This window comes from Ictalurus punctatus, chromosome 4 (assembly GCF_001660625.3).
Source record: "Ictalurus punctatus breed USDA103 chromosome 4, Coco_2.0, whole genome shotgun sequence".
Taxonomy (NCBI): Eukaryota; Metazoa; Chordata; class Actinopteri; order Siluriformes; family Ictaluridae; genus Ictalurus; species Ictalurus punctatus.
In genome coordinates, this window is record NC_071284.1 from 35044392 (window position 1) to 35061891 (window position 17500).

The 17500-nt window shown below is 38.8% G+C and overlaps 2 protein-coding genes across 20 annotated transcripts in view; one reads left to right on the top strand and one right to left on the bottom strand.

Moving 5' to 3' along the window:
* The window catches only part of LOC108264148 (uncharacterized), a 332110-nt gene that overhangs the window by 104095 nt on the left and 210515 nt on the right, over nt 1–17500 (bottom strand). The window lies entirely within an intron of this gene.
* LOC124627784 (uncharacterized) overlaps nt 1–17500 on the top strand; it is a 199979-nt gene that overhangs the window by 36004 nt on the left and 146475 nt on the right. For all 6 annotated transcript variants that reach the window (XM_053678246.1, XM_053678241.1, XM_053678243.1 and 3 more), the window contains exons 31-50: nt 65–238; nt 407–580; nt 761–934; nt 1527–1694; nt 2748–2921; nt 3029–3202; nt 9666–9839; nt 10238–10408; nt 10709–10879; nt 11148–11321; nt 12179–12352; nt 12521–12694; nt 12875–13048; nt 13672–13839; nt 14124–14297; nt 14757–14930; nt 15088–15261; nt 15768–15941; nt 16269–16436; nt 17492–17500. The exon at nt 17492–17500 is cut by the window's right edge and continues 165 nt beyond it. In XM_053678246.1, coding sequence (XP_053534221.1) covers nt 65–238; nt 407–580; nt 761–934; nt 1527–1694; nt 2748–2921; nt 3029–3202; nt 9666–9839; nt 10238–10408; nt 10709–10879; nt 11148–11321; nt 12179–12352; nt 12521–12694; nt 12875–13048; nt 13672–13839; nt 14124–14297; nt 14757–14930; nt 15088–15261; nt 15768–15941; nt 16269–16436; nt 17492–17500 — 3291 coding nt within the window. The remainder of the gene's footprint in view (nt 1–64; nt 239–406; nt 581–760; nt 935–1526; nt 1695–2747; nt 2922–3028; nt 3203–9665; nt 9840–10237; nt 10409–10708; nt 10880–11147; nt 11322–12178; nt 12353–12520; nt 12695–12874; nt 13049–13671; nt 13840–14123; nt 14298–14756; nt 14931–15087; nt 15262–15767; nt 15942–16268; nt 16437–17491) is intronic.

Sequence of the window (17500 nt, forward strand, 5' to 3'; positions counted from 1 at the left end):
CAAAGCATTATGAACATTTCCCAAAACCCACCCGAGAATGATGAACTTTATTCTCCTTCTCCAGACTTTCAGACTGTAATATAACAGAGAAAGGATACACTGCTCTGACTAAAGCTCTGAAGTCAAACCGCTCATCACACCTGATGAACCTGGACCTCAGAGGGAACGACCCTGGAGACTCAGGAATGACGGAGATTAGGAGTTTGATGAATGATACAGAATGTAAACTGACACTGAGGTGAGCGCTTTCCCCCAGTACATGTAAAATACAGCCTTAATTCTGAGTAATTAGTAAAGTTTTACTGTTTAGTTTTCCACCATGGACCAAACAATTACTGAAAAGTACCACTGCATTGGTGTAAATATAATTAGTGTTAGCATTTCTCTGTTCTTTCTCTCTCTACAGGTTGCTGAAAAGTCCTGATGCACAGAAAGCTTGTGATCATCTGAGTGAAGTTCTGGGTCTAAACCCGATACTGCAGACGGATCTGGATCTGAGTGGGAAAATAGAAGGAGACTCAGGAGTAGAGCAACTCTCTGCTTTACTGAAGGATCCACACTGCAGACCTGAAAAACTTCAGTAAGGAATTGACTGATCTATAAATCTGTGCTGAATGGTTTGTCTTTAGGTTATCAATCATTCATCTAGTGTCCATGTCTTTTTCAGTAGTGATGAGTAGTTTGAGGAGAAAAGACCTCCCTCTGCTACAGAACTGCTAAAGAAAAACCCACAGTTAAGTGTGATTAATTGTGCTTTCAGGCTCAGTGAGTGTAATCTGACAGAGAAAGGATGTTCAGCTCTGCTCACAGCTCTCAGATCAGAATCCTCCACCCTGAGGGAGCTGAATCTGAGTAAGAACAGGATTCAGGATTCAGGAGTGAAGCTGCTCTCTGCAGTACTGAAGAATAAAGACTGTAAACTGGAGACTGTGAGGTAACGACTAATTACTACACAAACATCTAATACACTGACAGTATTGAACTCTGACTGTACACTGAGATCAACGTTCCAGAATATTGTGTTTCTTATCTTACTCACCATTATCGGTGTTTAATAGAGAGAACGACACGAGCACACAGAGCAGTATCAGAGCAGACTGAATAATTATCATATGAGAGAGAGAGAGAGAGAGAGAGAGAGAGTGTTAATAGAATGTTAGTGTATTTGCTTGTACCGTGTTTTGGAGTAGCTTTTTTAATGCCCCTATAGGCTCTCTTGGTTCAAGATAAAGAGGGAGCTACTTTACCTCAAATGAAGAAATTGAAGAAATAAAGTAGGTGCGAGGTGACACTAAGTTAAAAAACAAATGTTTGGCGTAGTGGAGTACATCATTAGCACTTTGGTTGTTTTACAGTCTTTCTCAGTCAAATAAAAATAGAGGATCACTTTAAAGACTCAATATAAAGACATTAAATTTTCTTGGTAGGGGAATTCAGAAATTCATCTTAAACTAAATCTTAACAGATAGAAAATGTTATATTCAAAGCTTTTAGATGAAATAATAACAGATATTTGTTCCTCTTAGACTTTCAGACTGCAGTATAACACAGGAAGGATACGCTGCTCTGGCTGAAGCTCTGAAATCATCACACCTGATAGAGCTGGATCTCAGAGGGAACGACCCTGGAGCATCAGGAGTGAAGCTGCTCACTGATGTACTACAGGATCCACACTGTACACTGGAGACACTGAGGTGAACAGCTATTATCAATTCATTTCTAATATACATCATTTATAATATACATATCGGGCTCGACAACTTATGTTATATCTCATTGTCATGTTGGACATCCTCGTTTATTAATAAGCTGTTATTGACTACAGTGATGGATGTAATATTTAAATGGCTCTGGTATACTGAAGGTTTCTGTGCTTAAAACATGAACAAACTTTATAACATATTCAATAAGCTTTTCAAAATGATTGTGCGGTACCATAAAATAATTAGGAATCTTAAAGTCATGATGTAGTATTAGTAATATTAATATTAGTATGTAATAAAAGTCAGTTTTGTTACATTTCCATTACAGTTTTTTGCTGCATCTCATCTGCCTTTTATCAGCATTTATACTTGCGGTGTAATAATGCATGTAAATGAACTAAGCTTCAGTTTCATTTGTTTGTATGCTAAAAGTGAATTATAAAAGAACTCTAACTCTAAATTTTAAAGTTTGGTGTTTCCACCTTGTCAGTAAAAATGACGAAACTGTTGGTCAGTTTTAAGAAACCCAGTGTTTGGAATGAGCCAGACCGGTCTGCTGCTATATTTTAGTTGGCAGAAATGGAATTAATAGCAGGTTAACAGTAAATTTGTGCACCACTATGCAGTACAGCAATATTATACTTACCTGCATACAGACATTAAAATAAAGTGTAATTCAGTGATCGATGAACCGTTTCATGCAAAAGAAGTCACGGTCTGTAGCAGTCAGCAATGTGAAATTTCTCTAAGACTTCTTTATGTATTTTATTTTATTGGTAGCATCAAGGGTCTGGTGAGAATTACTTCTGATTGGAAGACTCAAAATAAATCTCATTTCAACAACAATTTGAACCATAAACTATAAACTCAACAAATAGGAGCATGTACATGTGATTTTAGTTAACCAGTGATTGGTTTTAAAACACACCATATCTTTTCAGCTGTAACGTTGTAAAGGTTGTAACGTCCCCATACCTGATCATGCATGCATGTCCTGATTTAAAGTGAGTTTACACTAAAAATATTCTTGTTTTTTCTCTGCAGGTTGTTGAAAAGTCCTGCTGCACAGGAAGGCTATGAGTTACTTTATAGAGTTCTGAATAAGAACCCCTTGCTGCAGAGAGAACTCGATGTGAGTGAGAAAATAAACGGAGACTCTGAGGTGAAGCAGCTCTCTGCTCTACTGCAGGATTCACACTGCAGACCTGAGATACTCAAGTTAGTTTTCATCAGTTATTCCCTTTCATTTTACATTTAAAATAATAGACAAAATGGATATAAAATAGATAAAATACTTCTCTTACTTGTTGTCTTTGTGTAAACAGGGTAAATAACGTCAGGATGAGAAATGAAGGTTGTGCTGCTCTGGCATCAGCGCTGAGTTTAAACCCCTCACACCTGAGACAGCTGGAGCTGAGTGGGAATACACTGAGAGGATCAGGAATGAAGGAGCTCTGTGGTGTGCTGAAGAATCAACAATTCAAACTGCTGAAACTGGGGTAATGTCATCACTTAAAATAAAACTAATAGTGTCCGAAAGAAGAGCAGAGGTCTTTAAGGAGACTTTAAGAAGACATTCTGACAGTATATGTATAGTGTTACTGTTTCAAATGACCAAATTTATGTATTATTATTATTATTATTATTATTATTATTAATACAGTAAATTCTATTTAATCACCTGCAAACACCAGATGCAGCTACAAAAAGTAACAGAAAACCTTCTAGAAATGTTATAAACACGTCACAAACTATCAGTTAATCTGCAGATGATAAAATCCTACAGGCTGAAGAAGTTCCAGTAACACAGTAATATACAATATATTATATACACAATATATATTATAACTGATTATATGACTACAGCAAGAACTGCAGTTACCACCGGCAAGAATTCTTAAAGCCACAAGGCCAACAGCGAGGTTTATAGTCATACGATATCTAAACCTGATCAAAGCTACAAGCAGAGACAGATACAGAAGAAGAGCTGGATAGGAAGCTTAACACTCTTTTAGTATATTCAAGTAAATTAAGTAGAGGAACGAAAAGCACAATGAAATTAGTCAAAGTAATCTGCTAAGTCTCTCTCTCTCTCTCTCTCTCCCTCTCTCTCTCTCCCTCCCTCTCTCACTCTCTCTCTCCCTCTCTCTCTCCCTCTCTCCCTCTCTCTCTCTCTCTCTCTCTCTCTCCCTCTCTCTCTCTCTCTCCCTCTCTCTCTCTCTCTCTCTCTCTCCCTCTCTCTCTCCCTCTCTCTCCCTCTGTCTCCCTCTCTCTCTCTCCCTCTCTCTCCCTCTCTCTCTCTCTCTCTCTCTCTCCCTCTCTCTCTCTCTCTCTCTCCCTGAGTGAGTGGGCGGAGTCGGAGCGGAAGTGAGTGAGTGTGTGCGGAGCGTGGCCGAGGCCGCTGCTCCAAGTTCGCTTGTTCATTTTTTCTATCTATTTTTTCTTAAGAAATACGATTTCCTTTAGGTCTTTGGTTTCTGAGAGAGTTCAAATTACTACTGTTTGTTGTACGCGCGCGCAGGCGTGTGTGTGTATGTGTTTGTGTGTGTGTGTTTGTGTTTGTGTGTGTGTGTTTGTGTGTGCTTTTCGCTGGCCTGGGCGGCTGTTTCCGTGGTGTTTTGGGAAACATGGCTGTCCCAGGTACCGGGAAATATGATTCCCTCACGCGGCGGCATGCTATTAAAGTAGCCACTACCGCCAGCGTTGAGGAGGTGTGTCTGGCTGTGGGGGAGAGTGTAGGATACGACAACATTCTGTCTGCGGCCCGGATGAATAGTGCTGTTGTGCTGTTTCTGAAAACGGTGGAGTTGGCAAACGAAATGGTGGACAGTGGAGTTGTGCTTGATGATGTGTTCCACTTAGTGCTTCCTTTGTCAACCCCGTCAAAAAAAATAATCCTGTCGAATGTTCCTCCTTTTATTAAGGACGAGGTTCTGTCCCAAGCTCTATCCCGCTATGGTAAACTGGTCTCCCAGATCAAGAGGATTGCAATTACAAGCAAATCCCCTCATGTAAAACATATCATGTCTTTTAGACGATTTGTGTACATGGTCCTGAAGGACAATAATGAGCTGGAGCTGACACTCAATGTAAAGGTGGAGGATTTTAATTATGTAATTTATGCCACTACTACTACAATGAAGTGTTTTGGGTGTGGTTTATCTGGTCATCTGGTGAGGGCCTGTCCAGAAAAACGGGTAAATCCCGAAAATAGTGATAATGCTAACGTAGCCGCTGGTAACGAGGTTACTGCTGGAGAGGGTGTTGGGGTGGATGGGACTCACACAACGGGAGAGGGAACAGCAGTACCCTCTCAGGTGGAGGCACCTGAAGCTGGCCCCTCTCACCAGGGTATCAATGTTCAACCAGGTGAAGAAGAGAAGGCTGAGAGTGAGCTGGATTTAGGTGATAAGGATACACAGGATAGTACGGCGTCACTATATAGTGTGGATCCGTCCCTTGGTGATGAAGTTGCGGATGATAGCTCTCATATGGAGACGGAAGAAGATGTGTTCAAGGTGCCCCAGAGAAAGAGACGGAGAAATCGCCCTCATGCACAGGCTAAGAGGAAAGATGGCGTAGAGGAGCTGAATTCTGGGGAGGTAGAGAGTGAGAGTGAAGCCTCCGACTGCAGTATTACATGTAGTGTAAATCTAAGTGGCTTTTCGAGCCATGAATATAGCGTGGACGACATCAAGGTTTTTCTGAGAAAGACTAAACATGCTAGGAATGTAAGGATAGACGAGTTTTTCCCGGATGTGGAACAGTTCATTAGAAAAACACGTGGGTTTATGTCAGAAGGGGGTTTCACTGATCAGGAGGGATACCGTCTAAAAAAAATCCTTACAAAAGTCAATGTTATGCTGGACAATAACGATAGTGACAGTCAATCCTAGACATCATGTATGTAAATTAGTTTTCATCATTTTTATGAGTGAGTTTCGAGTTGCTTCGTTGAATTTAAATGGAGCAAGGGAAAGAAATAAAAGATTTTTGTTGTTTGAAACGGTGAAGCAAAAGAAAATTGATGTAATCTTTGCTCAGGAAACCCACACAGACGCTAATAATGCTGCGGACTGGGCCAGGGAATTTAAAGGGTTATCTGTTTTAAGTCATAAGACATCTACCAGTGGGGGAGTAGATATTTTATTTTCCAATAATTTTATCCCCTGTTCTTATCAAGTTGATGAAATCATAAAGGGTCGACTGTTAAAGGTTAGAGCTCAATATGAGAATAGGTGGGTCGTTTTTGTTTGTGTTTATGCCCCGACCACGTCCATTGACAGAATGATATTTTTACGAAACCTAGATAATGTCCTAAAAAATTGTGACTCTGATGATTTTTTGATTCTAGGGGGGATTTTAACTGTACAGAGCTGGATATGGACAGGAATCATGTAGAGCCCCATATGCCATCACGTAGAAGGCTAGTCGAATTAATGAATTCCTGTGACCTTGTGGACATTTGGAGAAATTTCCACCACATGCAGAAACAATATACCTGGGTGCACTCCTATAATAATATGCTCTCTATGGCCAGATTGGATAAATTTTATGGTTTTAAACACCAGTTAGTGCTTTTAGAAGTTGTGTAATTATACCGGTAGGATTTACGGACCATTGTATGGTTCTGTCTACTGTGTATTTAAGTAAACTCAAGCATAAGAGTGCGTATTGGCATTTTAACACCAGTTTATTGCAAGACGTTCATTTTAAGGATGTGTTTAAGTATTTTTGGAGTGATTTTAGAACAACAAAGCATTCTTTTAAATCGGTGCAACAGTGGTGGGATTTTGCCAAAACGCAAATTAAACAGCTGTGTCAACAGTATACCTCCAGTGTTACGAGAGACACAACTCTACGCATGAAATCCTTGGAAGATGAAATAATGGCGCTAAGGGAGCCAATGAAAAACACAGGACGGCAAGTATGCATAGAAAATTTAAGGATAAAGAAGATTTTATTGACCAAATTGCTAGACGTTACCGCACAAGGAGCTCTGGTCAGGTCGCGATTTCAGACTGTAGAGTGTATGGATGCACCGTCAAAATTCTTTTTTAATTTGGAAAAAAAGAATGGTCAAAATAAGATGATACATGGCCTGTTTTCTGATGATGGGACACTTTTAGTGGACCATAGAGAAATTCGAAAGAGAGCAGTCAGGTTCTACAAGGAACTGTACATGAGTGAAATCTCCATTGAGCAGGCCCATGATAACGTCTTCTTGGAAGATCTCCCTCAGGTGTCAGAGGAAGCACATGCAGACCTCGGAGGGGAGTTGACCCTAGAGGAACTGCTACGAGCCCTCCAGGGTATGGAGAGTGGCAAGGCACCAGGGATCGATGGTCTACCGGCTGAATTTTATAAGTCCTTTTGGCCTGAAATGGGTGCAGACCTAATGGAAGTACTGGGTGACAGTTTAGTCACGGGGGGCGGCTGCCGCTCAGTTGTCGCAGAGCAGTATTGACTCTGTTGCCCAAGAAAGGAGATCTACACGACATAAAATCATGGAGACCTGTCTCAGTTCTCTGTGTAGAATACCGACTGCTCTCCAAGGTATTGGCAAACCGACTTAGTAAAGTCATGGAAGAGGTGATCCATCCGGACCAGACCTACTGTGTGCCGGGTCGATTTATCCACGATAACATTTCGTTCATTAGGGATGTTGTAGAGGTCGGAAGGATTTTTAATTTGGAATGTGGTTTGATTTTAATTGACCATGTAGCGATACCTGTTGGCAGCCAGAGGGATGTTGATACGATACGGAAGATCACTGACGATTTTAGAACTGTTTCTTCTGCCAAGGTAAACTGGGAGAAAAGCGTGGCATTTTTAATCGGGGGATGGTTAGACGGCGTCCCAAACCTCCCAGACCGCTTACTATGGTGTAGAGGTGGTTTTAAGTATTTGGGGGTGTTTTTAGGAGATGAAGGGTTTATGGGGAAAAACTTTGAAGGGACTGTCGAGAAGGTAAAGGGTCGGTTGGAGAAGTGGAATTTTTTAGTTAAAAAAGTGTCCTTTAGGGGGCGGGTGCTTATAATTAACAACCTGGTAGCATCATCCCTCTGGCATAGGCTTGCGTGCATCGATCCTCCAACAGTCAATTTTAGTTAATTTTTTCTGGGATAGTCTACACTGGGTTCCACAGAGTGTTCTGTTTCTCCCCAAGGATGAAGGGGGACATGGACTGGTACACCTGCAGAGCAGGACTGCAGCCTTTCAGTTACGTTTTGTGCAAAGGCTGCTACAAGGACCTGTAAATGCAAACTGGAAGGGTGTAGCATGTGCCATTTTACCGACACTTGAAGGGCTGGATTTACATAAACCTCTTTTCTGGATGGACCCGAAAAAGATGGACGTCAGGAAACTTCCTGTTTTTTACCGTAATGTTTTTAAAGTTTGGGGACTTTTAACAGTGCAGAGAGTACAATGCTCAAGTTCTCTCTACTGGCTGCTGCAGGAGCCGATTATAAAGGGTTCCATTTTTGATGTCTCTCAGAGGAAGCCGTTTCCTGCGCTTACGGAGAGGTTCCGCAGGGCTGGAGTCGTCACTCTGGGTGACCTACTGACCGTAGCAGGACCGGGTTTTGGGAACGCGGTGGCAGTTGCTGGGCACATAAAGATGAGGTCAGTCCGTGTAGTCACGCAGTTCCTTGTGGAATGGAGGTCCCTGTTGACTGAAGAGGTCTTGAAAATGCTGGAGGAATATTCCGGAGGGCTAAACAGTCCCAATGACCAAGATCCCTTACCAGATTTTAGTGTCTGGGCGAATGTACATGAGTGTTCAGGTGTGTTTTTTAAATCTGAAAAACTAAGTTTTGTGGGTCCCAAGGTACCATCTGGGAAAGAACTGTAGAAAATGTGTGTACTGTCTCTAAATAAAAAGTTTCTGGACAAAAGAGTCGACACACCTTGGCGTTCTGTTCTACAAATAAAGGAACATGTAAAGCCACAGTGGAGAGCTTTGTACAAGTCACCATTAACAAAAAAGTGTGGGGATTTACAGTGGAGGATTTTACACGGTGCAGTGGCTGTTAATTCTTTTATCTGTGTTTTAAACCCTGATGTGAGTTATGAATGTCCTTTCTGTGCTGTGAGAGAATCTGTTTTTCACATGTTTATGCACTGTGTAAGATTGAAGCCTCTTTTTACTGTTTTACAGAGACTGCTTGGCCATTTTAATGAGAGTTTTACAATCGAAACTTTTATCTTTGGTTTTAAATACTCTCAAAAAAAAAGGTTTAAGTGTCAGTTGATAAATTTGATCATAGGGCAGGCAAAGATGGCCATATATGTCAGCAGGAGAAACAGAATTGAATCAAATTCAGGGGACAGCGTTTTAGTGGTTTTTGCGATTCTCTTAAAATCTAGGATACTAATCGATTTTAAGTTTCACCAAGAGATGAAAGACCTTGTAGCATTTGAGAATATCTGGTGTCTGGAAGGGGCATTATGTGTGGTTTTAGAAGAAAAAGTGAGATTTCATCAACTTTTAGAAGACTGTATACATACTGGTTGATACTTGGTTGCTTATTTTATATTCTTCACTCCTTTGGGGGTTTTGAAGGCAACTGGAAGGAGAAGTATTTTAATTATCTATTTATTTATCTTTTTATATATATATTTATATGTATATAAACTTATTTTACTTTTTTTTTCTTTTAAGGTCATTTGCAATGTCTCTGAGGGACCGAAATAGGTCAATGTAGCTTTTAAAAGCTTGTAAATAAAAGGCCTTTGAAATTCAATTCTCTCTCCCTCTCTGTCTCTCTCTCTCTCCCCCTCTCTCTCTCTCTCTCTCCCTCTCTCCCTCTCTCTCTCTCTCTCTCTCTCTCTCCCTCTCTCCCTCTCTCTCTCTCTCTCTCCCTCTCTCTCTCCCTCTCTCTCTCTCTCTCTCTCTCTCTCTCCCTCTCTCTCTCTCTCTCTCTCTCTCTCTCTCTCTCTCTCTCTCTCTCTCTGCAGGTTGTGTAAGTGCAGTCTCACTGAGGAAGATTGTGCTGCTGTTGTATCAGCTCTGAGAGCAAACCCCTCACTCCTCAAGGAGCTGGACCTGAGTGAGAACACAATTGGAAACACAGGAGTGAAGGAGCTCTCGGATCTACTGCAGAACCCAAACTGCACTCTGGAGATACTGAAGTAAATTATTTTTTACTTCTGAAATATGTAGAAATTTAGAAAAATAGAACGATGGATATTTCTATTCTAGTAGGTATAAAAAAACAACCCTTTTGAACTGAATCTGGCATACTTATACTCTACGAATAAGTCAAAGAAGCTATTAAAAAAGTCTAAATTCTTTAGTTATAAAAAGGTAACCTCTGTAGCATAATATGCTTCATTATTTATTTGATGTTAATTAATCTAATTATATATAATCTCATGTGAAACGTGACAGTACCTGTGCTTCCCTTAAATAATGTTTATAAATGTTGGCTACTGAAATGACTATTAATTTCAAACCCCTCAGAGATGTTACTGTCACTGTCTTGTCACTGTCTCACCATGAAATGTGATTTATTAACATTTTCTTTCAGACTGAGTAAATGTAGTCTCACCCAAACACAATGTGGAGACCTGGCTAAGGCTCTGGAATGTAACTCCTCATCACATCTGAAAGAGCTGGACCTCAGAGGGAACTACAGTGTGTCAAGATGGAATATTTTTAGTTATGTTCTAGGGAATTCAAACTCTAAACTGATTGTGAGGTGAGTTTTTTATTTGTACAATGTAATTTTTTACAATAATGGAAATATTTTGTACTTTGATATAAATGAATAAAATTCAGCTGCTGACATTTTTTCCAGACCACCTGAAATTTTTTGCTATGAAAGTGTGTGAAATTTATATACATAAGACAGATCTTAAATCTCAACAGAGAACAAATAAACCAGCTGCCATTATGTCTGTTCTGGTTCACAAAATTTAACAGCAGGATTGTATGGGGGAAAAGTCCATACTCAAAGCGCTGATATCAGTATCGTAATGAAATGTGTTTTTCTCTCTAGAATCTTGGGTCCTGAAGCAGAAAAGGCCTGTGATTTTCTGACTGAAGTTCTGGGTACAAACCCCTTACTGCAGAGAGAACTGGATCTGAGTGGGAAAATATCCGGAGACTCAGAGGTGAAGCAGCTCTCTGTTCTACTGAAGGATCGGCAGTGTAGAACTGAGAAACTCAGGTATGTGGTCTGACTTCCTCACCTGGTACTTTTGTTTGTGTTCACATTAAATCTTTAAAGATATTAGTGTAGTGTATACACTGTTTAGCCCAATCAGTACTGCTGCAGAATCTACTGTGGTTCTGAGAGTGTGGGTGAACAGTCCACTCTACACGTTCTCACCACTCCATTAGAACTCGATTATTTCTTCTACATTGGTATTATTTTGGACGGTTGATCCTGTGGGTTGTTTAGAGATGTTTATCTCAGCGGTGTTCTCTGTGTGCAGGCTGAGTAAGAGCGGTATTACAGAGAGAGGCTGTACTGATCTGATATCAGCTCTTACTGCAAACCCTTCACACCTGACAGAGCTGGACCTGAGTGAGAACACACTGGGAAATCCAGGAGTGGAGAAGATCTCTACTCTACTAAAGAGTTCATCCTGCAAACTCCAGAAGCTTGTGTGAGTCATTTAATAGTATACATTACTAGATCACTGACGTTTTTACTTCACTATAAGTATATCTGTAGCATGTAGGAATAGATTAGTCAGGAACTCATTCAGGGGTGTGTTTCCCAATAACACTGAATCGTATTCAGTAATGAACAGATTACCACAGGACAATACATGTGAGCCTGTTTGTAGAATGTTTCTTAAAAGCCCTCATTATCAGATATTTAGGCCGAATTTGCAATCTTCCAAACAAGATTTCTTAGAGGATAACAACATTAAAAACCTTTTATAACAAAACCAACAACACTATATTGTACTTGAGGAAAATATGAAGGTATTCTAGATATTGTGTGTTTATTTATCATGCATCAGAGAGTGAACACAATAATGAAAGCCTGAACCCTGGGCACACCACTGCTGACCGTCACTGAGATGGACAACGGGTTTATATTCAATCACACAGCATTAGGAGAGAAATAAAAATATATCTTTTTATTTGAGTGATGGAAATGTACATTAATTGGTAAAGTCGTAATTTGGCCAGTGGACTAATTAATGTGCCTGGATCATTAATTAACTGCCTGAATAACATCTGTTCAGGAAAATGGATCGGTGAGTTTTTATTTGCACTGAAATTACTGACCGTTGTATTTTTGAGGTAGAACTGCGTGCAAGCTCCAGATAAATTCTACGTGAATAAATCTTGTTAGGTGTATGTCATTTACAAACAAGGTTATGTACTTCATTAGTTATGAAGGGTTTCTGGAAATTAAATGAAAGAACATTCTCATGAACAAGTTAACAAAGCATTATGAACATTTCCCAAAACCCACCCGAGAATGATGAACTTTATTCTCCTTCTCCAGACTTTCAGACTGTAATATAACAGAGAAAGGATACACTGCTCTGACTAAAGCTCTGAAGTCAAACCGCTCATCACACCTGATGAACCTGGACCTCAGAGGGAACGACCCTGGAGACTCAGGAATGACGGAGATTAGGAGTTTGATGAATGATACAGAATGTAAACTGACACTGAGGTGAGCGCTTTCCCCCAGTACATGTAAAATACAGCCTTAATTCTGAGTAATTACTAAAGTTTTACTGTTTAGTTTTCCACCATGGACCAAACAATTACTGAAAAGTACCACTGCATTGGTGTAAATATAATTAGTGTTAGCATTTCTCTGTTCTTTCTCTCTCTACAGGTTGCTGAAAAGTCCTGATGCACAGAAAGCTTATGATCATCTGAGTGAAGTTCTGGGTATAAACCCGATACTGCAGACGGATCTGGATCTGAGTGGGAAAATAGAAGGAGACTCAGGAGTAGAGCAACTCTCTGCTTTACTGAAGGATCCACACTGCAGACCTGAAAAACTTCAGTAAGGAATTGAATGATGTATAAATCTGTGCTGAATGGTTTGTCTTTAGGTTATCAATCATTCATCTAGTGTCCATGTCTTTTTCAGTAGTGATGAGTAGTTTGAGGAGAAAAGACCTCCCTCTGCTACAGAACTGCTAAAGAAAAACCCACAGTTAAGTGTGATTAATTGTGCTTTCAGGCTCAGTGAGTGTAATCTGACAGAGAAAGGATGTTCAGCTCTGCTCACAGCTCTCAGATCAGAATCCTCCACCCTGCGGGAGCTGAATCTGAGTAAGAACAGGATTCAGGATTCAGGAGTGAAGCTGCTCTCTGCAGAACTGAAGAATAAAGACTGTAAACTGGAGACTGTGAGGTAACGTCTAATTACTACACAAACATCTAATACACTGACAGTATTGAACTCTGACTGTACACTGAGATCAACTTTCCAGAATATTGTGGTTTCTTATCTTACTCACCATTATCGGTGTTTAATAGAGAGAACGACACGAGCACACAGAGCAGTATCAGAGCAGACTCAATAATTATCATATGAGAGAGAGAGAGAGAGAGAGAGAGAGAGAGAGAGAGAGAGAGAGAGAGAGAGAGAGAGTGTTAATAGAATGTTAGTGTATTTGCTTGTACCGTGTTTTGGAGTAGCTTTTTTAATGCCCCTATAGCCTCTCTTGATTCAAGATAAAGAGGGAGCTACTTTACCTCAAATGAAGAAATTGAAGAAATAAAGTAGGTGCGAGGTGACACTAAGTTAAAAAACAAATGTTTGGCGTAGTGGAGTACATCATTAGCACTTTGGTTGTTTTACAGTCTTTCTCAGTCAAATAAAAATAGAGGATCACTTTAAAGGCTCAATATAAAGACATTCATTTTTCTTGGTAGGGGAATTCAGAAATTCATCTTAAACTAAATCTTAACAGATAGAAAATGTTATATTCAAAGCTTTGAAGATGAAATAATAACAGATATTTGTCCTCTTAGACTTTCAGACTGCAGTATAACAGAGGAAGGATACGCTGCTCTGGCTGAAGCTCTGAAATCATCACACCTGATAGAGCTGGATCTCAGAGGGAACGACCCTGGAGCATCAGGAGTGAAGCTGCTCACTGATGTACTACAGGATCCACACTGTACACTGGAGACACTGAGGTGATTCTTCTATGAACAAGGACAATAATATAACTATGAAACATAAATGAATACTGTGCAAAGAACTTTGATAGAGTATTTGACTGCAATTTACAGTTTATTAGACTCGTTCTAATTTTTTTCTCCAGTGTATTTCATACAATAACAATTTCATTTAATTTTAAAGAGAAGTTATCATGAGAGAACCAGAAGAAGCCGTAATGTTCTTGTTAATATGGGTCTCTTATTCTGGAAACACCAAGTACGATTTATTTATTTATTTATTTATTTGTTACTTTTTGCAGTTTGTTGAAAAGTCCTGCTGCACAAGAGGCCTGTACCTGGCTAGATTTAGTTTTAGGTAAAAATTGTTTACTCCAGAAAGAGCTGGATCTGAGCATGAAGGAAACAGGAGACTCGGGAGTGGAGAAGCTCTCGGCTCTACTGGAAGACTCACATTGTAAATTTCAGAAAATTAGGTAAGTATTTTCTTTCATGCATTGCTATCAGCAGAGTTTTATTAATAAAATGTTTTCTACTGGGACCTGCTGTTAAGTATGCACAAATTGATTTTTAATGTATTTTTAATGACTTTTTTTGTTTTCTATAATTGATGAAACAACATTATAGAAACACCTGGGTCCTGTTACATCACTGGAATGTGTTACGCTACTGAAACTAGAAAGTAACAGAAGAATAGAAATGATCAACATGTTTGACATTTTCAATTAAATCTTAAAACAAGATTTAAACTAAGACATAACAGACAAGACTAATTAAAAGACAAATAAATTAATACAATTTTGTTAAATGACCCCTAAAGACCACTAATGCCCCAGATGAACCCAGAATACGTACTTTGGTGCACATGATAATAAAATGACGTGCAGAATGAAGATGGAGTGTGTAGCTCTGCTAACACAATATCTCATATTTAGGCTGAATAAATGTAATCTGACTGAGGAGAGCTGTTCAGCTTTAGCCAGCGTTCTCAACTTAAAGTCCTGTAGTGTGAGAGAGCTGGACCTGAGCAACAACAGTCTGCAGGATTCAGGAGTCACTCGGCTTTCTGCTGGACTGAACAGTCCTCAGTGTAAACTGGAGATTCTGAGGTAACTTCAGTTCTGTTATGAATATTTATTCAGGTCGGATTAAAAACAAGTAAAATATGGGTGAATTTTGGTATATAGTATATTTAGGTATATAGCGTTTACTGTGCTGAATTTGTAAATTTATTGTTGGCCTTCCTTCCTCTAATTTCATCTTTAGGCTCAAAACATGTCTCATAACTGCTGGAAGCTGTTCAGCTCTTGCGGAAGTTCTCAACTCTGAGTATTCCCAGCTGAGAGAGCTGGACCTGAGCAACAACAGTCTGCAGGATTCAGGAGTCACTCAGCTTTCTGCTGGACTGAAGACTCCACAGTCTCGACTCACAATAATCAGGTGCAGTAACATCTGAAATGATGTCTAATCCTTCAATAATTCTACATTTATTGAATAGCCACAGTGAAGCGTAAATTATTAATACATTTTTATTAATAATTATTAGTAATTTTATTTGTAAATTTTTAATATACCAGTTTAAATGACTGCAGAATTACGTGTAATAAAAATAAGGACGTGTTCTGCAGACTTTAATGCTGTTAATACATTTCTGATTTTCCATATTCTCCACGTCAATGTCTGGTAAAGAGATCAGGAAAAACTGACTAAACTAGAACACAATATGATTAAACAGCAGGGTTTGATAAAAATAAAAAAATATTATTAGATTTATATTTAACTAAAAGGTGTTTAAGTGTGTATGCAAAATGTAAACATTATATTCCAAAGTAAATGTCATATTGATGTAATTATAAGATAACTGTTAAAGAAATTAATTGAAATATTACATTATTTACCAAATGAGATGAAATCTGTTCATTGTATTTCCTTCTTTCCCTCTGCAGACTGTGTAACTGCAGTGTAGAAGCTGAAGGCTGTGCTGCTTTGGCTACAGCTCTGGAAGAAAACCCCTCACATCTCTTGGAGCTGGATCTGAGCGAGAATAAAGCAGGAGACTCGGGAATGAAGCAGATCTCTAATCTACTACAGAATTCACTCTGTGTCCTACAAAAACTCAAGTATGTCATTGTAATTTCTTAAAACACGTGAAAGTGTCATGAAATGCTTTTACCCTTAAATACTACTTTTATTTTATTTACATGTTTTTGAAGTAGCACTCAGTCAAACACTGAATTATTATAATAACGATTTGTTAATTGCAACCTAGTAATTTCTACATGCTCCATTCAGTGACAATCTAGGGTTAATATATAAACAGTAAAAATAGATAAAATTCACAATTTTGAAACAACATCACACATCTTTAATGTCTAAAATCATATGTATTTTGTACAATATTTGGGATAAAGTGGACAGTAAAATTCACTTTTTATTTCCCCCCCTAGTGTAACTGACAATAATATAACAGAGGAAGGATACGCTGCTCTGGCTGAAGCTCTGAAATCATCACACCTGATAGAGCTGGATCTCAGAGGGAACGACCCTGGAGCATCAGGAGTGAAGCTGCTCACTGATGTACTACAGGATCCACACTGTACACTGGAGACACTGAGGTGAACAGCTATTATCAATTCATTTCTAATATACATCATGTATAATATACATATCGGGCTCGACAACTTATGTTATATCTCATTGTCATGTTGGACGTCCTCGTTTATTAATAATCTGTTATTGACTACAGTGATGGATGTAATATTTAAATGGCTCTGGTATACTGAAGGTTTCTGTGCTTAAAACATGAACAAACTTTATAACATATTCAATAAGCTTTTCAAAATGATTGTGCGGTACCATAAAATAATTAGGAATCTTAAAGTCATGATGTAGTATTAGTAATATTAATATTAGTATGTAATAAAAGTCAGTTTTGTTACATTTCCATTACAGTTTTTTGCTGCATCTCATCTGCCTTTTATCAGCATTTATACTTGCGGTGTAATAATGCATGTAAATGAACTAAGCTTCAGTTTCATTTGTTTGTATGCTAAAAGTGAATTATAAAAGAACTCTAACTCTAAATTTTAAAGTTTGGTGTTTCCACCTTGTCAGTAAAAATGACGAAACTGTTGGTCAGTTTTAAGAAACCCAGTGTTTGGAATGAGCCAGACCGGTCTGCTGCTATATTTTAGTTGGCAGAAATGGAATTAATAGCAGGTTAACAGTAAATTTGTGCACCACTATGCAGTACAGCAATATTATACTTACCTGCATACAGACATTAAAATAAAGTGTAATTCAGTGATCGATGAACCATGTTTCATGCAAAAGAAGTCACGGTCTGTAGCAGTCAGCAATGTGAAATTTCTATAAGACTTCTTTATGTATTTTATTTTATTGGTAGCATCAAGGGTCTGGTGAGAATTACTTCTGATTGGAAGACTCAAAATAAATCTCATTTCAACAACAATTTGAACCATAAACTATAAACTCAACAAATAGGAGCATGTACATGTGATTTTAGTTAACCAATGATTGGTTTTAAAACACACCATATCTTTTCAGCTGTAACGTTGTAAAGGTTGTAACGTCCCCATACCTGATCATGCATGCATGTCCTGATTTAAAGTGAGTTTACACTAAAAATATTCTTGTTTTTTCTCTGCAGGTTGTTGAA